The sequence below is a fragment of the Beta vulgaris genome, chromosome 4 (assembly GCF_026745355.1).
Source record: "Beta vulgaris subsp. vulgaris cultivar EL10 chromosome 4, EL10.2, whole genome shotgun sequence".
In the NCBI taxonomy this organism is placed as follows: Eukaryota; Viridiplantae; Streptophyta; class Magnoliopsida; order Caryophyllales; family Amaranthaceae; genus Beta; species Beta vulgaris.
This window is the reverse complement of record NC_079205.1, coordinates 56,500,193-56,524,385: the sequence shown is the minus strand read 5'-3', so window position 1 is coordinate 56,524,385 and position 24,193 is coordinate 56,500,193. Positions and strand designations below refer to the sequence as shown.

At 34.4% G+C, this 24,193-nt stretch overlaps 2 protein-coding genes across 2 annotated transcripts; one reads left to right on the top strand and one right to left on the bottom strand.

The window, feature by feature from the left end:
* Window positions 1-873: 873 nt before the first annotated feature.
* On the bottom strand, window positions 874-1,862 carry LOC104890714 (uncharacterized). The gene is made up of 2 exons (XM_010676291.2): window positions 1,261-1,862; window positions 874-1,171 (listed from the first exon to the last, which is right to left on the bottom strand). The coding sequence occupies exons 1-2, from the start codon at window positions 1,860-1,862 to the stop codon at window positions 874-876; spliced, it is 900 nt and encodes a 299-aa protein (XP_010674593.2).
* Window positions 1,863-16,171: 14,309 nt separating this feature from the next.
* LOC104890596 (gibberellin 20 oxidase 1) lies at window positions 16,172-19,517 on the top strand. The gene is made up of 3 exons (XM_010676140.3): window positions 16,172-16,912; window positions 17,288-17,609; window positions 19,006-19,517. The coding sequence occupies exons 1-3, from the start codon at window positions 16,362-16,364 to the stop codon at window positions 19,279-19,281; spliced, it is 1,149 nt and encodes a 382-aa protein (XP_010674442.2). The 5' UTR covers window positions 16,172-16,361; the 3' UTR covers window positions 19,282-19,517.
* Window positions 19,518-24,193: the final 4,676 nt, after the last annotated feature.

Here is a 24,193-nt window from a genome sequence, read left to right as displayed (position 1 = left end):
ACTAATTCGGTTTGGTTTGGTTTGGTTTTCGGTTTTTAACCAAATAACTTACACCCCTACATATGGGCCTCTTTTTTCTTAGCTTCAAAGAGCTTGTGTTTATTGTGCTTCGATAGTGAAGGTTTACAAAACAAATATTGGAAATAATCCAAAATTGGAAATAGGATAGGATGTCTTATTTGGTTAATTTAAATAGTTTAAATTTCGTTGAAAAACAAATGTAATACTTTTACTTTTGGTAGACAGGTAGAGGGATTTCTATCTTTTATTCATTATATAGGCTCTTTTAAGATATTGTACATCCTATCGTATTGCATTTCTTCATAAAACAGGTGAAGTATTTTCGGATTTTTCGCTGAATACTTCAAAGTAATTACTTTTCCACCAATCACCCTTTATTTTTTCAAAATTAAACATATAAGAAGAAAAGACTAAAATGACATTTCCATCAACATCATCCTCCGATGATGATCAGAAAAGCACTCATCCTTCCACATGAAGCCAAAAACTACATTCAAGGAAAATTCCAAAGTCCAAGTCATGATGCAAACTCAAAAGGAATACACTTTCCTATTCCAAGCGGCAACATATTTTTATTTTTATTTTTTGAGGGGAAAACACGAACACAAATATATTAAATCAAGTCAAGTGCCCCCAAAGTAGTGAGACTTGGGGGAAAAGAGTCAAACCATACAATTTCGTTCCCAGAAGGACAAACCCAACGAGCTAACAAATGGGCTACAGCATTGCCCGTCCGTTTAACGTGAGTAATAGAAAAAGACTCCACACAACCATCTAAATTAGTAACATAAAAAAAAATGCGAAAAAGAGGAGTAACACCTAATCGCCTATTCTTCACAACATTGACAACAATCAAAGAGTCCCTTCGAGAACTAGCCGCATGTAGCCCAATCTAGCAGCCAACTCCATAGCGTAACGGGCTCCCATTGCCTCTGCCAAGCTTGGCTCCCAGCTAGCTTCCACACGCTTAACTCCAAGAGCAATAATATGACCATGGTGATCTCTACATACCACTCCAAGGCCCACTTCAACCACTGCACTTATATGAGCATCAAAATTTATTTTAACCCACCCCTCCACTGGAGGACTCCAACATGAAGCCATCAAATTCCAAGAGTGCGAAGGTTTAAACACCTTCTCTGCATACTCCCTGTAATCAGAAACAAGCTTCACAAAGCTACATCCAACCCGCACAGCGTCCGTTCTTCATGCTAAAAAACAAACTTATTTCGACAGTACCACGCAGCCCATGCCAACGCACAAAATCTTTGCACATCCTCACCATCCCGTCGCGAATTAAACCATTCAAATCGATCCGCAAATGATGTTGATGGATCATCGGTCAACAGTGAACCCCATTCACTCGCACGCCATAGCTGCTGTGCATAAGTACATTCGAAGAGGGCATGGATGATGGATTCCTCTGCTTTGTTACAAACCGGGCATTGGCTAGACAGAGCAGCATGACGCGAGGCTAGCCGTTCTTTTACCGCCAAGCTCCCTTTGCACGCTCGCCAGATAAAATGGTTTAATTTTGGTGGACCCTCCAACCTCCACACTGCTCTCCACAACTCAGTCTCCCTTGCGCCAAACTGAAGAGCCCAGGTACGTAAGTGCCCAAGGCGGGCCAACCAATAGCAGGAGCGAACCATGAAAATCCCATAGCGGGCTGGCCACCAAAACTGTGAGTCCCGCGGCCAAAACCTCGATAGTGGAATGTTGAGGATACTCCCCCACTCTTCTTCATCGAAGACTTGTTTAACCAAGTTGACATTCCACCCCCCACCATTAAAGTCAATTAGATCACTTACCCGTAGATCCGGATCATTGTCGGGTTTCATAGTGGGAACAAAATGGTTGCCTTCACCCAACATCCAAGCGGCAACATATCACAATAGATAAAATTTCTTTTTTAATAATTGAATAATTTTTTTGATAACCTAATCATAGACTTGAATGAAATCTAAGGTATCCAAAAAATATTAGAACATCATCATTATAGACTATAATATTTTGAGTATAAGGATTAAAAATATCGTTCATAATATTTTGAAATTCAGATGGAGCCTTTTTTGAATTTCCTTTTTACAAAATTCTAATATTTCTTGATTCATTTGAATAGGTCCCCCTTTCGCTCTTTATAAATCTAATAGCCACTTAAAATCAACATAAGGGGAAACATGAATATGACTAGGGGTGCCTATCGAACGAGCCGAATTCGAATAACACTATTAGGCTCGGCTCGAGCTCGTTTAACTTTTCATGGGTTCGACTCGAGCTCGTGATTAGTTTTTGCTGCTCAAGCTCAGCTCATGAGCTCGACTAGGCTCGAGTTCCTTTTTAGGCTCAGCTTGAACTCGGGTTTGATTATAGGCTCGAACTCGATTATGGACTCGAGCTCGTTTGAGAAATTTATTTTGCGAAAAATTTGTATATACCTTAGTTGAGTTAATATTTTAAAAGAAACACTTAATGTAGTATAATTTTTAATATATAAATAATTATTTAATATAATATATATATATTTAATATAAAATATTCTTTTTAGTATAAAATAATAATCGAGTTGTTCACGAGCTTTTCAAGCCAAGCTTTGCTTAGCTTAGCTCGACTCGTTTAAGTCTCGAGCTGAGCAGCAACGAGCCGAACTTTGATCGAGTCGAGCCTGAATTGTTTGCGAACTTGACAAGTTCTTTATCACCCCTAAATATGACCCATTTATCAGAATTGCTAGTTCCAATCATGGCATTTCTGAAACTGGAATCAAATGCTCCGCATGGCTGTGCAAGACAACCCGGGCTGCTTTGGCATTGATTGCAGGCTGCAGCAAACATGTGGTTTGCTCAATTGTATTATTTTATATAGTGATGGTCTCGGCAGCTTTTTAGTTTGAAGTTATAAAGACATGAATATACTTTCCAGCACCAGCGCGACAAAATTAAATGGATTTAAGCCATTCTTTATTAAAAATAATAATTTCAGATAGTTCGATTCAACAATGATAAAGCAAAAATAAAATTGAATACGATATATAAGTTCTTAAACTTTTAACTAGTATTTGGGTCGAGCGTTGTTCCGGTTTGGTATTTGGGCCGAGTATAACTTGACTCACAATAAGATTAAATTAATAGTTTTTTCACCAAATAACTTTGAGATTTAACAAAATGCACCAATACCCCTCTTATTTTAGAAATGCATCAGATGTCATTGAAATTTTATGGATATGCACCAAATGCCATTCCTGAGAAACAACGTCATTTTGACGTGAGAGGGTGCAAACTTTATGCACCAAGCATCCCCTAATATTTAATAATAATGTATGAAAGACTTGGAGCGGATACTTTTTTTCAAATTTTTCAAAAAATAGCCATTGGGGCATCATTTGAGTGGTTATCTAAACACCTTCACCATTATATAATTCAACCTCCTTAAAATCTTTTGCCTCTTATATCATGATATTTCAAAGTATGTAGAAGCTAATGAACTTATAGTCTCATACATTACCCAAATCATACATTCAAATGTAGGCAAATATTCGCAATTAGGATCCCAGGATCATCATTGAATCCACAATCAAAATTGTATTATAAGTGTAATGAAACATATCTAGATGGCGTTCTAGTATTATTGAGCAGCGCTATATTGTTAGGTAAATGGATATGGATGGCATTATTGAAGAATAAGAAGTGACAAAAAAAATGCCTAACTTGAAGAAGGAAATGAAGCAACTGAAGAATAAACTCAAACAACTGAAGTGTTTTCAAGCGACTATTTAAAAAGATATTATCATGTTTGTTATGCCTTTATCTGTAATGAAGAACTCAAACATACCATACTGAAGCACCAAAATTGTCAGAAATAGTATTTCAATTCTAGCATTTAACCAAAATCAACAGTCCAAAATTGTCAGAAATAGTATTTCAATTCTAGCATTTAACCAAAATCAACAGTGGCAAAATATTTTGGTATAAGAGGCAAAAGAGGTATAAGGATGTTGCAAACTATACTACTAGAGGTATTCCAATAGTACATAGACTAAATAATTTCAAAAAATTTGAAAAAACCAGTTGTAACAAGTCTTTTGTACATATCTTAAACCTCAAGGGTATTTGGTGCATAAATCTGCTTACACCCCTAATGTCAAACTGGCGATGTTACTCATAAATGATATTTGATGCATATTCATAAAGCCTCATGGGTGTTCGATGCAATTCTTAAACAAGATAGATACATGGTGTATTTTGTTAAACTTTATGGATACCTAGTAAAAAAAAATCATTAAAATGAACTTTCATGTTTTATATGCATATATAATAATATGAATAAAATGAGTTATTCTCTTTTTGGTAATACAAATTGGAAAAGAAAAAATCGAGGTGTCCACTCATGTCATCTCCATTATTACTCCCAAAATGTATGTAGGAGGTCTCAATAATTAAATTCCTTATTTTTTAACGTGCAAGTCATTATCCAACAATTAACTACAATTTAGATCTATTTGTGATAGAATATCAATTATATTTTCAATCCAAATAACTACTCTCCCGTCTCAAAATATAGTTTTCATTTTCATTTTAGGTATCCCAAAATATAGTTCTCATTTCCATATTTAGTTCTACATTTTTCCGTAATTTGTCTAGAAAAATCGTGTCTCATCATTTATTTACTTCTTTGAATTTTGTTGTTTCCTTTGTTTATTCAACCAAAATTTAACAATTAATTCTCTTTCACCAATTATTTTTCATTCTCTCTCCTAAAATCATCTTTTTCCATACAACATTTATTTAAATAAACAAAAAGCTTTACTATCTCTCTTAAATTTTACTTGCATAAATTACCGTAAAAAAGAAAAATAAAAACTATATTTTGAGACGGAGAGAGTAATATCATAAAGTCTTATCGAATAACCGGAAGATTGTCGAAGCCCAACACCTAATTGCATTTACATGTTGTCATGATAAGAAGTTGGTGATATAAATCAATTATGTACATCATATAGTATAATGAAATAATCATGGGGCCATATAAGAAGAATAGGAAGACAAAAAATAGTAATGATGGAATAGCTACCTGTGGGCGTGGGCGTAGGGCGTGGACATGACTACATGAGAATAACTTTGATATTATAGTTGATGCAATTTAATTTCTAGAATTCTTACTTGTAAGTTATGAAGACTCAACATTAATCTAATCTCCTCATATATGTCTTGCATTCAACTTTTGTTTCGGAATACTTTGAGGTGAATCTAACATCTTTTTTTTTATATATAATTTTTTAAGGTAAGATAAAGTTTCTTGTAAGGAGGGGGGCGAGGATTTCTCTTTGCAAAGGTTGAGACTCGATCCCAATATCTCTAGGATCAGAGGTGATACCAATACCACTAGACTATCACCTGATATTCTTTTTTTTTTTCTTTATACTTGCTTTCTGTTGGTTGGGCACACGATTTGTTCAAAATATTAGAAAGATAAATACATAAATTAATCACAAAATCTTGGGTGTAACTGTTACATCATAATTTATGATGTAACAACTAAAGAACCACCGCTTCTTTTGTTAAAAAACCCCAAATGACATAATATAAATGACAAAATGACATGAAATTATTCATATCATTATTTGTAAAGTTCATGCCATTTTTGTTGGAGTGTATGTCATTATTCAGGCTACATGATAAGTTATGGTGTAATATGCTACACTCAAAACGCACTCTAGATTAATTTCAATAATTTAATTAATTGAACTAATCATTCATTCTTATTGGTTAATAGTTATTTTAATTTGGGTGCGTTCTCTTCAACTTTAAAAATAAGTTTCAGATTTAATAAGTACAAATAAATTTGGTTTAATTAAGATAAATTCAAATAAGTTTTAATACCTTATAAACTGAACTTAAATCATAAGTTCAAAGAGATTCATGCGAATTTAGGTGAAGAGAACACACCCTTAATTTGTTCATTTATGTTCTCTTTTAAATCGTTTTCCAAACATGATACAAGTGAGAAATGATAAACATCTAATTGCTAGATGTTTTGCCAAACATCTAACATTAATGTGGCAACATGTGAGTGGTACACATGTCACTACACATGTCACTATATTGTTTATCCAAACAAATTACTTTTTCCAATTTTTTAAACTTGTATATCTCAAAAAATATATTTTAGAAAAAAATAAAAAATATACCAATATTCATATATTTTTTTCTCTACAAATAGACATCCATCTTGATATAATTTCATCATATTTTTTTTTACTCTTCTCTATCTCTTATTTAGATATGTAAAAAAAAAATACGAACACTATCTGTTATACACAAACACTATTGTGAGTTGCATAAACACTAGTTATAGTTCACGAACACTAGTTCTAGTAGCATGAACACTGTATATTAGCATCGGAATCTTCTGACAGTGTCCAATTAAAAAAATACGAACACTATATGTTTATACATAAACACTATTTTTAGTTGCACTAGTTATAGTTACACGAACACAAGTTGTAGTAGTATGAACATCATATATTAGCATCGAAATTTTCTGACAGTGCCCAATTTTCGAGATTACTTTTTTTATTTGACTGATAACTTTTTTTCATGTATATTGACAATTTTACCCCTGCTAGATGTTTATAAACATCTAGCAATTAGATGTTTATCATTTCTCTGATACAAGTAGCTAAATATAGTTAGTTGGAAAGTCATTAAACATTGAAATGACAGGAAATGTTTCCAAAGAAAGTATATGGAGTACTACTATCGGAGTGTTCAAAATGGGTGAAACACTGAAACCAAACACTGCCCCACAATGCATTTCTATCTTGGGAGTGAGTCGAGTGACCAGCCCAACCACAGCGGGCCATGCAACTCGGGAAGTAATGTCATTCGCTCATTCTAAAATCTAAAATGCCACTCAATTATTATGCTGATATCTTCAATTGATTTGGAGAAAAGTCTTGTTTTTATATTTTGTGGCATAGTAGAAATAGAGAGTAGAGTGATACTTGCTCTAGGTGGCGAAAATTGAAATTTGGGGTACGGATTATATATGGATAGATCAGATTAGATTAGATTAGATTAGATCAGATAAGATTAGATTAGTTAAAATTAGATCAGATAAGATTAGATTAGTTAAAATTAGATCAGATCTGATAAGATAAGATCATGTCATATAAGATAAGTTGAATTAAACAGACCCTAAAACCACCTACCGTCATAAAAACCACGTAAATCAAATAAAGGAGTAACTATAAATTTTATTGAGCTATTATTTGAGAAAAATATCTATACAAATATATTAAAAGGCGTTCCTATTAAATGAACGGTGCCACGTGACACTCTTCTCAAGATTCTAATACACATGCTTATAATCTCAATCAAAAATATTAACAATTTGTAGTTACTAGGATTCGTACACACGACCATTGAAATGAAATGTGAGAGTTTAACCACTAATCCAATACAATTTCAATACTTAAAGCTCCAAAGTAAAACATAATAAAGTCTCTTAATTATGTATAATTATAAAATCATGTAGATAAACTTTTTGATCTTTAACCCTTTTATTAAGTAATAACATTTGTTGACGCGAATCACATTGAAATTGTTATTTTATTATCATGAATTCCTCAGAATTTTTTTTGAACGACTTATCATGCCATAACGTCCATTTCTCAATTTCGTACTAGACAAAATATTACGAAAAGCTAATAGAATCAAATATGAAATTTATGAATAATATATTTAATAATTATAACTGACCCGAGATATCACCCGGGATAAAATACTAGTTTCTATGTTAAAAATGGTGGATTTTACATGTTAAAAACGCGGTTACCAAGTTAGAAAATAGTATAAGAAAAGGTAACTTTATTAGGAAAAAAAAGTCACTATGTTTAGCATTTATAAGATGACTAGATGAGTAACTATAAGTTAAATATGATTATTGTATGGAAAAAAAAAAAAGAAAAATCACTATGTTTGGAGAGCTGGACAAAGCTTTTGGACCAAGTCCACGTAAGTTCTTTGTAGAAAAAAGTGCTCATAAATTGGTGCTTACACTAAATCATGAATTTTTTTTATAAGTTCATATCAGTGGCGGACTTAGGAATTGAAATTTGGGGGTACGGATTACGGACAGACAATAAACACAAAAAAGGGGGGGGGGGGGGAGAAAATTGTTCAATACATCATTGGCGAGTCTAAGAATTAAACCATGTGGGTTCGAAATAGTTTGAAAAAATGACGATCATTAATTGATAATAATTTTTATGGAATTTACTATAAAAGTAATGAGGATCTCATGTGAATATACTTTTTCTTACATATGAATCACAAGTGATGGTCAAAACAGAATGCGTGATGAGTGTCAAAGTACAAAAATATAACAATTATAACAAGGGGAGTATTAGTTATTTAGAGACTGAAAAATGGAAACTGGAAACAAATGGGGAAAAAAATTGAGAGGTAAAGTATTAGAGCACGCAACATTCATAATATTATAAAGAAAAGGAAGTGACAAAAGAAGTAATAGATGCAAAGTGCAAATCTACGAATAATATGTTGGCTCCAAGAGAGATATTTGGATAACATAATTTGAAAAAAAAAACTATCAAGATTCAAACACAGGACTGAAGAGGAGAGATAACTTATTAGTAGTATGACCACTAGAACAACTTGACTCGTCACATTATATCCTACACGAGAATGGTATATGTGTTTCTTTAAAGCTGAACATTTTTAAAATTAAAAAACGGGGGTACGGTTGTACCCCGATGTCCCTTAATTTGGTCTACCATGGTCGTTTTTTTTCTAATATTTGGCTAGACTAAATTGATGAGGAGGAGTGAGAATTTTAAGGTCCTCAACTGCTTATTTTTTCAGCTTAAGCTGAGAAGTTAGTTGAGGCGGATTAACCAACCAATTCCAAACCTGCTTTTGACGCCTTTGGGGCTTTGGAAAGGGATTTCAAACGCGGTCGACTTGGAAGAAGAAAAGAAGACTAATCTGGCCCGAAGATGCTTTATTCGAGTTCTTGGAGTGATTGAGGGGCACTTTGAGTTAGTCAAGCGATGTAGTATTAGGGGCTGACTAGAAGTGGTTTATCTAGGTCGGTTGACCCTCTGAAACGTAAGTTGAGTTTAGAAATTAGAATATTGTGAGACAATTCGGGAGTCAAAAATAGAAGAACCTAGTTGTTTCATAAACTTCGCTACATAAAATATAGCTCCTTACCTTGCTCATAACCTCGAGAACTTTGGTATATATATCTTGGTAAATGATAATATGATATATTTATAACTATGTGGTAATGCAAGTGTTGGTGATTGATAATGAATGATATTAGAATTAGATCTTAACGTCCTAATTTCTCTTGCCTAGACAAATATCAAATATGGACAAATTTACATAAGTTTTAATACATTCTGATTAGGTCGAAATTTTTTTTGAAAAAATGAACCACCTTGTATATACTTTTTAAGATTATAACTTAGTGGAAAGTATTACTTTTATTGTTTTTTTCTAATGTTTTCTCCTCTTTATGTTTTGAGTTTTCTTTTAATCTTCTTCCCGCTTTTAGTGTTCTTCCCACAATAATGTTCATGTGACCCTGACTCCGTTTATTTGCATTGTTCCTTGGTATTGTTGAAATCAAACGGGAATTTTTTTTTTGATGGGAGCATAATATTTATACATGAGAATAACTATGAATGATTTTTATAATGGTGAGAAATACAAAGAGCGAAATCCAACTGACTAGAGCAGGCTCGTCGGTGGCGCCGTACCGTCGCCGGCGAGCCTGCTCTACCAGGAACCCTTAAAAACACACACTTCTCTCTCTTCATCCTTGTACTCCGGCTGTCGGAGAAGAAGTAAGAGGGTCGCTACTTTTCTCGCCAGTTTCTCTCTGTTTCAGTCAGTTCAGAGCACCGTCAAGTACTGTTTTCAGTTACTCGCTGCTTTTCTCGCCGCCTAGTTTTTTGGTTCGTGGTGTTGTTCACCAGCTCAGTCGGTCTTGGGAGGATCTTCTCAGATCCCGTTTCTCAACCTCGGACAACCTTTCTCAGAGCTTCCCCAAATGCCGTCGTCGATAATCTCGTCGGTAAAGGTAAAGTTTGGGGTTAGGTTTTCTTGTTTGGGTTCGGAAGTGCTAAATTCGAGCTTGTTGGGTCTATGCATGTACTCATCTCGAATAGAAGAGTTACTGATGGCTTTGACAGGTCTGAATGTTGCAAACAGAGTCATCCCAACAATCAAGGGTCAAATGAAGGAGTGTATCTTGCCTACTTAATGTATGTCTTGTAATTTGTTTTTAATTTCGCCTCTAAGTATTGTAAGGGTCACTAATGACCCAAGTTATTTATGCAACTTTCCCCATTGTAAAAAAAAAATTATGAATGATTTTAGAAATCTTATTAGTCAGAGGAAATAATAATTTTAGTAAAGGACTTAAGACCTACCTAATATAGAAATCGTAGATCTGCCTTTAATATGGATACACCGTTCATGTACAACCTAATCCACATACAACTTGGTATTGTAGTGATTCTTTTTTGGCAGATAAAAATTAAACGATCAAAAAGTATTCTTTTATTTTTATTTTTATCTTTCTTTTTATTCGTTTAGAGGATAAAAATTTCACATTTATATTAATTATATAGGACATATAATGGTGTTTAGAAATTCAGGATATGATTTTAAACTTAAGCATATGGACAACAAAGTCAGAAGTCATAACTTAGAAAAGAAAACAACCTAACCAAAGAAAAAGCATCGACTAGAAATGGAAATATGTATACTATGAACTATTTTGTTTTTGTGTTTTGGGAAAGATACAAAAATTTGATCACATCAAGGACAATATGAAAATAAATATGTTTGTCCTATATTAAAAGATAATGCAAACTGGAATTTTATAATCAAGTAAGCTACAACTATTTGGCCACATTCTATACACACTAATTATTAGGATAGGTGGTCTAATTTTAACATAAAATTAAACAAATCGAATACTTAATTTTTTTAACAAGCCCATTACATTTCATTTTAATCCAACATTACCCTAGTTATCCATTCTCTTCTCCTTCCTTTTTTTTCTTGATTATCGAATTACAACAAATAATTTTAAAAAATTAACTCGGTAGTTTTACCAACGGATTAAACTAGTCACTGAATGGATTAAACTAGCCACTGAATAGATTAAAGAATGTTATTGTTGAATAGATTAAACTAGTCACGAAATAGATTAATCTGGTCCCTAAATAGATTAAACTAATCATTATACTGAAAAAAGTGACATGTTCTTCTCTTAATATTGGGCTTGAGCCGTGCCTAATTTTAAGTTAAAATTAGGTGGTCTCTTACAAGACCAATTGCATTCTATATTGCGGTATAATTTATCGTTTAAAACTACATATCTAGTATCTCAAACTCTAATAAATGTTCAGATCTTGCTGAGACGGAGAAATACATAATGGTAGAATGAGTTCAATAATATGAAACTATTCCAATTACTAAATTTGTATTCTTATCTTATCCACAATTGTCTGACATGAATTCCTTCCAATTTTCAGTACAAATTAAAAACAATAAGCCTCAAAATGAACTTGATCTGGACATACCTTTCGTCTAAATGACAAAATAATGCATATGCTCAAAAACGATAATGCCAATCTTTGAGGTTGCACTGAAGCGAATGATCTACATAAAATATTTACATTATCTACATCCTCCTGAACTAAGACTTGGTTGCATGTAATTGAAACTAAAGAAATATTCCGATTCATATGATATGAAAACACGATCTAAACAAAGATAAATAGGATAAATATTTATTTACAAATCTATAATACATATTAAAAATAACCAAAGGGCGTGTGTCGTCCATTTATGCAAGTCACTAATTTTCATTTGGTTGGTGGAGATGGTGGGAAACTCACCTTGTGACCTCAAGGTCACAAGTTCGAACCCCATTATGGCACTACCTACTTGTGCTTGGGAGTACGGATTCCCTTATATTCCCCTACTATCAAGCATTGACCCGTATAGTTTGATTGCCTAACCTGCGAGAGGTGCTGGTACAATAAGATTATTCTTCTTACCAAGGGGTCCATTTCCATTTACTGCTCTTCAAAAAATCCCAATTGTCCACTTCGACCATGCACCCATCTGGTTAAAAACACCGCCTCCAAATTTCAAGCAATGTAGACCTTATCAAATCGAGAATTGGTGTTCACGACATCAAGAGATATTCGAAATTCTTCATGAAATTTGGCAAATGTCTATAGTAGGCTCTCCTATGTATATTTCATCAAAGAAATTGGGTCTCCTTTGCACTCGGCTCAAAGCTTGGTGTCTCGATAAACGTTTGTTTTGGGGAGTTAATTGGAGAAGCATTTTTGATGAACTACAAGGGCATGGTAATCATGTGCAGCCTATTACCCAAGAAATATCTCTAGTGAAACGCCAACAAGTACTAATGCAGGAGGCCTCACTCGCCAGTACATACTGGCAACAACGAATTAAAGAACATCATCTGAAATTTGGGGACATTCCTTCAAAGTTCTTGTTCAATAGACTACGGCAAAAGAAACAACAAAACTATGTTTACATGCTCCGTAACACGGCTAAGGAATGGGTGATAACCCACAAGATATCGAATTAATGCTCCAAGAATATTTCCGGCGCATTTTTCTTCCGTTGTCTGGGGCCACGCTTGACAATCAACAACATGGACCATACATTGATCTAGTCTTGCGTGAGCTTCACTTGCCACGTATCTCAGACCAAGACCAACATTCAGTGCTTTCTCCTATTACAGACTAAAAAAATTCGAGATACAATTTTTAATATTGCAAACGACAAATATCCAGGGCTTGACGACTTTCCTTCGAAATTTTTCAAAATCCACTTGGAATATAGTGGACCCTCGGTCATACAAGCCGTTAAACGTTTCTTCACCATAGGGCATATTTTGAAAGAATGGAACAAAATGCTATTGATCCTGATTCCGAAAAACACTCCTCCGGAGGAGGTAAGGCATTTTCGCCTAATTGGTCTTTGCAGCGTTATTTATAAGTGCATTGCGAAATGTATGGTTCACAGAATGAAGCACCTCCTCCCCATTTTAATTGTTGATACTCATAATGCGTTTGTTCCACGTCGCCACATGGATGATAATATCTTGATCTCTCATGAGCTGACTCATATTATAAACAAGCAAAGATCAGGACCTCGATCGTCATCTAGCTGCGCTAAAACTCGATATGAACAAAGGTTATGACAGGTTTAGCTGGTTGTACATTCTTGAAATTTTAACAACATATGGGTTCCCTTCTCATTGGGTACAAATGGTTAAACAATGTATTTCGACGGTTTCATACCGAATTCTTATAAACGGGGCCGCAACTCCTGCGTTCTTCCCACAATGTGGCCTTCGAGAGGGAGATCCTCTCTCACCTTATCTATTCCTATTTTGCATGGATATCCTCTCCAGAATGACTACTCTTGCTACAAATATCCGTTAACTTCAAGGCATAAAAATTGGCAAACAAGGTCCTACTATCTCTCATCTATTTTTTTGTTGACGACGCGCTATTTTTCTTCCGAGCTTCAAAGGAGGCCTATACTGCTCTTAAGTCCACCATCACAAGATTTTGTAATATCTAGGGCCAGATGCTTAATCTCCAGAAATCTTTTGTGAAGTTTAGTCCAAATATACCCTCTGACCATCAGCCAACTTACAAAAGTATCCTTCGAATGGAGGCTCATTCCTCACTCGAGAAGTATCTTGGGTCAATAATTGATATTCAAGGCTCTAAAGTCCAACACTTCAAAACTTCCTGGATAAAATATATACCAAAATCTCTCTCTAGAATCATTGCATTTCATCTCAACCGACTAAGTTAATCATTATTAACTCCATTCTGGTGGCCACCATAATGAACCAATTATCTATGTTTTCGGTTCCAGCTACTATAGTTCACAAATTGAATGCAATGATTGCTCGGTTCTTCTGGCGAAATCAAATTCAAAGAGGGATTCATTGGAAGAAAAAAGAGGTTCTGCACCAACCTCGTGGCCAGGGAGGTTTGGGTATTCGTAACATTGGTTTTTTTAACAAGGCTCTACTTATGAAAAAAAGTATGGCACATTTATCATCACCCACAACTTCTGCTATCTGAGGTTTTCCAGTCTACTAATCAGAGTAAATCATGGATCAGAGGTCGACTAAGCACAATCTATATTGGGTCATAAAGGTCTTTTAATGGCTAGCCAAACATTGCAGGCTAGATGTGCTTGGAAGGTTGGCAACATAAATGCTATAAAAGCTGCAACACATGCTTGGGTTAACGGAAAGATACCTATCTTTTGGGATTGCGTTTCATTAAGAGAGGTTGCATGCACTAATGTAGCCAATCTCATTCTTCCAGATAAACAAGGATGGGACGTTCGGAAAGTCAATAAATTGTTCACTTCTAGCGATGCTTGACACATCAAAGGTATCGAGCTCCCTTCGAAGTGAAAGATGTCCCCTACTGGCCTTTTACGTGTTCTGGGGAATACTCTACAAAAACTGGTTATGGAATTTTATTACAACTCCAGCAAACTGAAATTCACAGCATGACAACTCCAACAAACACGAAGTTCTTTCGTCAAGTCTGGGGGTTGAACATCATGCCAAAATGAAAAATATTTATTTGGAAACTCTAGCACAATTGCCTAACAACTTCGTCCAACCTCTACCATAGAGGGATTAACATCTCAAATCAATAATGTCTTACTTGTCTGCATGATGATGACCAGCACCTTTTTAGGTTTTTTCCTCTAGCATTTAAAGCATGGGCAGGAAATAGCATTCAACTAACACCCCATGATCATCCTCTACTCTCGTTCTCTTCGAATATTGGATCGAAAAATTGATAAAGGGCGATGGTTTTCATGGTACCAAATTGCCTCTGTTTATTGGTACTCTCTAGGCCATTTGGAAGACGAGGAATGATCAAATCTTTAGGCAGCAAAGTTCGCGCTACCTTAATAACGCTAAATGCTCATATGCGAGAAAGTGACTTGCAACACCAAAGGTACAACCATGACGCGCCTCAGTCAACCCCCTACCTCCAAACCCTGACTACCTTCCCTCTCCGAGTTTCATTCTCACCAACCTAGGACAATGACAGCAGGGTAGTCCGGACATCATAATCCAACTTGATGGCTTTTGGGACGTGGACACATGTTTCAGCAGAGCCGCTTGGGTGGTCGTAAACCAACAAATGCAATGCTTACAACAACAAGGAATATTTCTTTATGCTTCCTCCGCTCTATATACCGAAGCTGCAGCTTGTCTTCACGCCATTAACTGGGCTCGAGCGAATGGGTATTCTAATATTTTACTCACTACAGATTCACTATTACTGGTAAGGTACTTGGACTCTAGGAAGAAAGTTGACATCACAATCCAATATACATTGGATGCCATTCGAGGGGCAACATCAACGTTAAACTGGTGCCGTATAATGAAAGTCAACAGGAATAAGGTCCTACAGGCATATTTTAGCTAATAGTTGTCGCGTGCATAGATTACATTTAGATTAATTGCTTTGTACGTTGTTTTGATGTCCAAAAAAACATGTTATATAAGTATCTATAAAAAGTGGCAAATTTATTTTTGCAGTGTCTTAATTTAATAACTCTCATATAATAGGGTGGGTCGAACATATAACAATGTCCATGCAATCGAAATTAAAAGAGAGGATCATAGAAAATATACTCTTTTTTACTTTAATTATTGACTATGTTTTTATTAAGAGAGGAAAAAAGGTAACGGGAACAAAAAGTTATGGAAAGATGACAGGAGTTAAGAATAGGAAGTATTTATGTAAAAGTTAAAACATGGCAAGTAAAAATAAATGGAGGGAATATATACATAGACTCATAGAGCCTAGAGGCCTTGGGAACCAGCAAGTTTTTCAAATTGCAATAAGACAAACAAGTGAACAAAAAAACATGAAGAAGAAGAGCAGGAAAAGGATAATAACCACTGCATAGCAAAGGGCTGACATTGTTGCCTAGCGGAAGAAAAGAGTTACCAAGTAAACGTATGTTTTGTTTGTTAACATCACTTGACCTCATCTTCTTAACCTCTTCTCATCAATGTACTTCCCAATGGACCACTATCTTTGGCCCCCTTCATTAAATTTCTATAAAGTTTCATTTATATATATAGCACCCACATATTTGATTGCAATGCAGTTGAACATTGTACTCAAGTCTTAGAGTTTTAAGTACTTAGCACTTCCCATCACAAAAAATAAAGACTTACATAGTTTGGTCATATATATTATGTCTTCACCATGCATTATGAACACAAATGAGAGCATAGTTTTTGATCCATCAATAATGCAAAACCAACCTAAATTACCAAAAGAGTTCATTTGGTCCAAAGATCCCGGGTTCAACTCAATAAAAGCCAACCTACAAGAAAACCATGATGTGCTCGATGAGCCACTAATTGACCTAGAGGGCTTCTTTAGGGGTGATGAAGAGGCCACTAAACATGCTGCTGAGTTGATCAATGAGGCATGTTTAGCTCATGGGTTCTTCCAAGTCACGAACCATCGGATCGACTCGAGCCTCCTCAGAGCCGCCCATGACCAAATGGATGGGCTATTTAAGCTGCCTATGGAAAAGAAGTTAAGGGTTCAGAGAAGCAATGGAGATATGTGGGGTTACTCTGGTGCCCATGCTCATAGATTCTCTAAACAACTTCCTTGGAAAGAGACCTTCTCTTTTGGGTATAATTACCTTGATGGTGAAGGGAGCATGAGCTCTCATAAGCCTCTTGTGTTAGACTATGTCAAATCTTCCTTGGGAGAGGAGTTTGAATTAACAGGGTAAGTTTATTAAATTATCATGACGTAAAAACCTAGGAACAATTTCTCTTAAAGTAAAACTGTTTAGTTCCTCTCATAAACATTCTGACTGATTAAAGGTAAAACTGCATACAAAAGATCATCGCAATCATTTTAAATAACTTTAAAGTGTATTATTTTTGTTGGCTTTTGATTCTTTCATATAATCAAACGTGACAAATGATTTTTAAACCAAAAAATGACTTTTAAGCCAAAAGTTAAAAAAAAAAGTAAGTTTTACTAGGTTTATGGTGACTTTTACAAGTAAACCAGCTAAGTAAAAGGGTAACAATCAATTGTCAAATACCTCTAAAACATGACTAATATAACTTTGCACTATATGTATGTACTTATTAGGTGGGTGTATGAAAGATATTGTGAAGCAATGAAGGATCTCTCTCTAGTGATCTTTGAGCTCTTGGGTATAGGCTTGGGAGTTGAGAGACAACAGTTCAGGCAATTCTACAAAGATGGAAACGCACTTTTGAGATGCAATTCTTACCCACCATGCAAAGAACCAAGCCTAACCTTTGGCACAGGCCCTCATTGTGATCCAACCTCTTTGACCATTCTACATCAAGATCAAGTTGGTGGGCTTGAAGTCTTTACAAACAACAAATGGCAAGCTGTACGTCCCAGACAAGATGCTTTGGTCATTAACATAGGAGACACTTTCATGGTAATTTATATAAATTAATGCACATGCATCTTAATAATTTTCTTATAGTAGTACTACTTTAGAGAATTATGATCTTCAACTATTTTTGTTGCAAAAAAGTATTGATATCTTAAAGCAATTTGGACCACGATATAGTATTTTGGACTCACATCAAAAAGATTTTTTAAGAGATAAATAGGTAGGCCATATATATCAAGATTTGGATCAATAATAATAATAATCAATGTCAGATTCAAGTTCTTATCCAAAAAATAAATAAAATCGTAGTACTCCAAATTTATTTTATGGGTGATTTTTGTTTTATGGTTTTGAGATGATGAAAACTAGCTTATGATAGGCTAATACGCTTAATTAAAATAATTCTCTCTTAGTTTATATTACCTCTCTCTACTTTTTTTTTTTTTTTTTTACTTCCTCTCCCTTTTTTCACTTTTTACTTAGTCGAAGTGAAAAAGTAAATGTTTCTATTTTGAAAATGGATGGAGTGTAATGTATTACAAAAAAGTGAATAACAAATTATTTCATACTATTTTCACCTCTTTATTAGTTTTCTTTTAGAAAAAAATACTAGATTAATTAGGTTATACTACCTCTTTTTCTGTAGAAGAAAAACAAAGAAAGTATATAATTAGTAATAGTATTTAGACCTCGGCTAACAAACACACAAATTGACTACTGGCCAAATCGAAGTAAACAATTAAATAAAAACACCGTTTTATTGCTTTTATTGAGAATACTTACAAATCTATAAAAACTGTTACAAATTAAATTCAAATTTTATATAGTTCTTCTTCCACATCAAATCATCTTCTTATTATATGTGCTTCCAAGTCTTTTCTTTGTCTTTTTATTGATGGGAATAGTACTTCTAAGTTCTAATTTAGAATAAAACAAAGACAAGAAAAACATACAGTTGTATTATTAATTATAAAGTTTATGCATGCACCAAACAAATAATCAAATTCTTGGATGGGAACGTTACGTTGATGCTATCTTTGATTGATTATTTTGTCCTTTGTTATCGTTATTTTACTTATTAGTTTTTCAACTTTTTGGTGATAGAATCTAATTAAATCATTTTTTAAAAAGTTTCAATTTTTTCACATAACATAATGATTGTCGTTTTCCAATTACAAGAGTTGCATAATTCATACGGTTATAAGCATTTTAAGTTAATTATAACAATAAATAAATATGACCGATATCGAATAATCAAGGAAATAGTATACTAGAAATCTAATATACTACATTATTTTAATAGTCTATTATTACTCGTTTCTTTTTGTTGCCATGATCAACAAAATATGAAATGCGCATTTATACCTCAATTACTAATATTGTCCTCTGACCCATGCATCATATATTCATATTCATGCATGTGTGATGATGTGTGTAGGCATTGTCAAATGGGAGATATAAGAGTTGCTTGCATAGGGCAGTGGTAAACAAGAAGAAAGAGAGAAGATCATTGGCTTTCTTTGTGAGTCCAAAAGAAGACAAAGTGGTGAGAGCCCCACAGGATCTTATTGACAGAGAAGAAGGGACAAAGAGTAGGAGATACCCTGATTTTAAATGGCCACATTTCTTGGAATTTACACAAAAACATTACAGAGCTGATGTTACTACCCTCCAAAACTTTGTCCAGTGGCTTCCCTCTTCCAATATGACCTAACCATCACCTTTCTATTCTTGCTCTTCCTTTTTTTTTTTAGCTCTTCCTACCTAGTTCACAAAATAAGAATACTAGTAAGAAATAAGAAATAAAGTAATAACTATTTTCTCTAGCTACTTAATTCCTTCTCTTTTGTTCATGTTCTTTTTGTTTTTTTTTTTTGTTTTCTTGAGGGGTGTTTGTGTTCCTTTGTTTGTCCTCTTTTTCATAATAAATTTTGGTTTATATTTTTATAAGTCTAAATTTATATGTATGTTTTTATATATACAAACCCATATATGAATTGTTCATTTTCAAGAGATAAGCTTGAAAATTACTCGATCAAAGTCAGTTGATCTAACTTGGGATAGATTAAAAGATAAAATGTATATTAGTAGTTTAGTACTATTCAACATATGGTAGGGAAATTAATATTAGTTTTTTCTTTTTGTTACAACATAGATGGGATATACAATGTTTAAAAAATTTACGTAATAGGAGAGATATGCAAAAAAATGAAAAATGTGTTCATGTGATGTTACAAGTATTTAAATGTTTAAATAAATGAATAAATTATATATTACAATTATTTAAATACTTTTGTGTGTTACAAGTAGAAAATGAGTGAAGTAGATAAAGCACATACTAGCCTAACTCTCCTGCTACCCAAGGAGTTCGACTATTTTGAAACATTTTAGTTAGCTAACTTTTTGTCCCTGTAAAAAGGAATATATAACAAGCTCGCGTCTGTTTCTAATATATTATCCTCTAAAAGTCCAAAGTGAAAAGTGAAATTTTTTGGAATGTTAAGAAGGTTTTTTAATTACTATTTTGAGTTGGGTCTTGTACTTTGCGATTTGCATTTTTATTATACTTTTTCTGTTTTTTTTTTGTTACAATAATTTCCATTTTAGGTGCTTTATTTATATGTAACATTTTCTTTTTTTCGTAAAACTTTTGGGACAATTTGACCATTTTATAGTCGTTTTACCTACCCCATATAAACAAAAAAACGCGGGCAATTGTGTCAAATTTTACTCTCTGTCCTCTTTTCTTAACATTTGTGCGCTTCGCCTCTTTTCAAAAAACTATTTGCTTGCAACGCCTCTTATGGAAAAAAAGAGAGGAAGATTTCTCCTAAGAGCAACCTTTCCTTCCGTTCATTTAAGTGATTCAATTAGTAGGAAAGTCATATCACTGAACACCTTATAGATATCTGTCTTCCTCAACCGTCTACTACTCAATATCCTTGTACGAGTCCACAATCACTACACGAGATGAACCCTGGTTTGGTGAATTTGAGTTGGCCTTAGGTGTAATAGGACTCCTAATAACTGTGAGCGATTCAAATTCAAATTGGTTTTCACCTTCGCCAATCATTCTAGCCGGAACTTTTGTTACAACTAAAAAAAGCGGATTTTCACCAAGTACCCCCGAGTTTTACCCTTAATGACTAACGGAGTTAACCGTTGTTAGTTATTAATCCTAATTTTCTGTTTTAAATCCTAATTAAACTTTAATCCCAACCCTAATCCTAACCTTACCTCTAATCGTCATCCTAATCCTAAACCTACCTAACCTTAACCATCCGTCCCCCACCCCAACCCCCCTCCCCTACACTCCGTGGCTACCCCACCCTCCTCCTTCCCCCCGCAACCCCCACCCCCGCATCCCTAACCCCCGCAACTCAAATCCAGTTCAGTTCAGCAGGGACCCTTGTGCACCGAAAATTGACCTCCCTGTGCGGCGGAAATTGAAGGGGGGAGGGGGGATGTTCCTTCTTAACTAACCTCCTTGTGCGACATAAATTGAATAGGGAAGAGGGTCGGAATTCGACGGATTTAGGGGAGGAGGGGGTTATGACGAAGTTAGAGAAGGGGGAATTCGACGGGTGTTAGGGGAAGGGGGAATAATTCGACGGGTGTTAGAGAAGGGGGTTTCTATGAGGGTTAGGGGAAGGGGGAATTTGATGGGGTGGTGGGGGAGGGGGGCTGTTTGGATGGTGGGAGGCTGAGGGGGTTAGGGGTTAGAAGATAAAGGTTAGGATTAGTTAGCAGTTAGGTTTTAGTGTTTAGTTAGGTTAATTAGGGGTTAACTAGGATTAAGACTAACGAAGTTAACCACCGTTAGTCATTAAGGGTACCTCATGAATTTTCTGAAAACTCGGGAGTACTTGGTGAAAAAACCACAAAAGAAAGAGGTATTAGATTTTTAAAGATGTATTTAACTTACTCTACGGAATGGATGTGATGAGTTAAGTTTTTCAATTTTCAATCATAAGAAAACATTCTGAACCTAAATCACGAAAAAAATTAATATATATATTGCATAATAATCGGACTGAACTGGACTAAATTCGAACTAAAAAAAAAAAGTTTCAAACTAGTCCGAACTCGAGAAAAATCTGGATCAAATTTAGACTTAATTTCTCGAATCCAGAAAACTTTAAAATTGGATTCGGTTTCGCCAAAAAGTCCAATTCAGTCTCATCTACTTAGGGTGAATATATAGGGAGTCTTGAGGGCAGTCGTGCACGGAGTCTTGTGGCAAGACTCAATAAGACTCAACGACATTTGGGTGAAGTCTTGGCAGAGTCTTGGTTGGGTTTTGATATCAAAGACCCCTCACTCCCAAGATTCTTATTATGCAGAAGATATTTTTTTGGCCAGTAAAAAAATCACGTGTCTTCTTCTTTTTGTGGAGTAAGTATGGAGAGAGTATGAGGGATACATTATAAAATTGGAATGAGTATGAAGTGAATCTGTAGAATTAAAAAGTAAAGAAAAGCTGATGTGACATAGTATAAAGTTGAATATAAGAGATAAACTAGAGGTAATCATGGGCCGGATCGGGCCTTGGCCTAAAAAAGTGGCACGTTGTGGGCGAAGGCTGCGGACCGGGCAAAAAAATTCGCGCCAAAGCCTGGTATTTCGGACCGAGCTTAGCGGGTTTTCTGGCTATTTTCGGGTCGGGCCGAAATTTAACTTGTTTTTCAAATCTAGGTTGCTCGTGGCCCGGATTTTTTGCGCAAAAATCGGGTCGGGACGGGCCCGACTGCAGATCGGAAATTCGTGCCCAAAATCCGCCCAATTTCGAGCCGGGCCGAACCGAGTTAATCTTGATCACCTCTAGGATAAACTCACCCTTCCAAGTTACAACTCCTAGTATGTAGAGTTTTTCTTATCCGAACATAAAAGTTGTTTTGGACAATGGTGACAAATATCCAACCAAATTGATACTACCTCCGCATTTTTTTAGTTGCAACATTTGGTTTGTGGCACTATTCATCAACCAACTTTGATGAACTATCTCGCATTATTATATAAGAAAAAACATAGTCAAGTGGGATCTTGTTAGATTCGTCTCAATGCGACAACTCCAAATATCAAATTTTTATAATTATTACTTACACCCAATAAGAGATATTAATGTTCAAAGAATCGTCTCGGCAAATGTGAAAAAGCAAATGATGCAACTAAAAAAACAGAGGTAGTATATGATCAGTAGGACAAACGCTAACCTGGACAAAAGAAATTGGCCCTTGCAATTGTTTGTACCACTACAGATCTACAATGACAGCCAAAATTCCCAAGTTCAAGAATATAGGGATGAATCCTTAAAAATCAGCGGGCTCTTATTACTCCCTCTGTTCTACAAATGTTGCTACGTTTTCATCGTTGGTATTATTTACTTGGTAATAACTTTGATTATTTTTTAGTTGATATACATAAGAAAAAACATAGTCATGTTAGATCTTATTCGATTCTTCCCAATTTGTATTTTCCAAATATATAATTTTTATATTTTTTTCATATATGTAACTCAAGATATTGATGTTTGAAGTTGCATGTCGTAAACTGTGAAAAAACAAATGTAGCAACATTTTTGGAACAGAGAGAGTTTTTCTTAATATCTTTTTTACTTTCCCTAAAAAAATCTTTTTTACTACATATCTTTTGTAAGTGTCTTTAAAAAAAAAACCTTTGTAAGAGTAACACTTCTTGAAAATTATGGAAGGTTGCATTTAAGAAGATAGATTTGACAATATAAAACAATGGCTACATAACTAACATCAATTGAAATATAGTTTTATTATAAATTCCTAAATTAATGCATATCTAGTAGGACTGAATATTTAAAATTTGATTTTTGAATTTGGAAAAATTAACAAAATTAATCTCAAGAATCTCTCACTTGCAATTTGTTTTGTCAATTCAATGATTCCCTTTATCCTACCCTTACCCCAAACTCCTCTACATTCATTCCCCATCCCACCCCAAGGTTTCACTTACCCTTTCTTTGTAACAACATTATTATTATTATTATTATTATTATTATTATTATTATTATTATTATTATTATTATTATTATTATTATTATTATTATTATTATTATTAATGCAATTATTATCATTATTATTATTATTATTATTATTATTATTATTATTATTATTATTATTATTATTATTATTATCATCGTCATTATTATTACCATTATTATTGTTATAATAATGGTAATAATAATCAATATTGTGCCTATCTGGGTGAAACTTCCAAATCTACCTCTTAATTGTTGGAGTGATAACTCATTGAGTAGAATAGGAAGTGTTCTAGGGGTTCCTATCTATGCGGATGAGTGTACCACAAAAATGCTTAGGGTTTCATTTGCTAGAATCTTGATTGAAATTGATGTAACAAAACCTGCAACTAAAGAAATCATAGTAGAAGATCCCAGTGGAAGGAAATTTGTTCAACGTGTGGAATATGATTGGCTGCCTGCTTTCTGTAATAAATGCCAGAAAATAGGCCATAATTGTGAGGTGAAAAGAAACTTTGTAAAGCCTATGCAAAAATGGGTTCCAAAAACTGTAAAATCAAATGCTGTGGAAGAGATACAGGAAGTAACAGCCATACCTGATGATGGACCTCCTCCC

What these genes read in the sequence shown, in the direction of transcription:
- LOC104890714 (XM_010676291.2), bottom strand. Translation starts at nt 1,862, where the DNA reads ATGAAACCCGACAATGATCCGGATCTACGGGTAAGTGATCTAATTGAC. An exon ending in GCGTTGGCATGGGCTGCGTG is followed by an intron (nt 1,172 to 1,260) that starts GTACTGTCGAAA and finishes TTCTGATTACAG; the next exon opens with GGAGTATGCAGAGAAGGTGT.
- LOC104890596 (XM_010676140.3), top strand. Translation starts at nt 16,362, where the DNA reads ATGTCTTCACCATGCATTATGAACACAAATGAGAGCATAGTTTTTGAT. An exon ending in GAGGAGTTTGAATTAACAGG is followed by an intron (nt 16,913 to 17,287) that starts GTAAGTTTATTA and finishes TGTACTTATTAG; the next exon opens with GTGGGTGTATGAAAGATATT. An exon ending in ACATAGGAGACACTTTCATG is followed by an intron (nt 17,610 to 19,005) that starts GTAATTTATATA and finishes TGATGTGTGTAG; the next exon opens with GCATTGTCAAATGGGAGATA.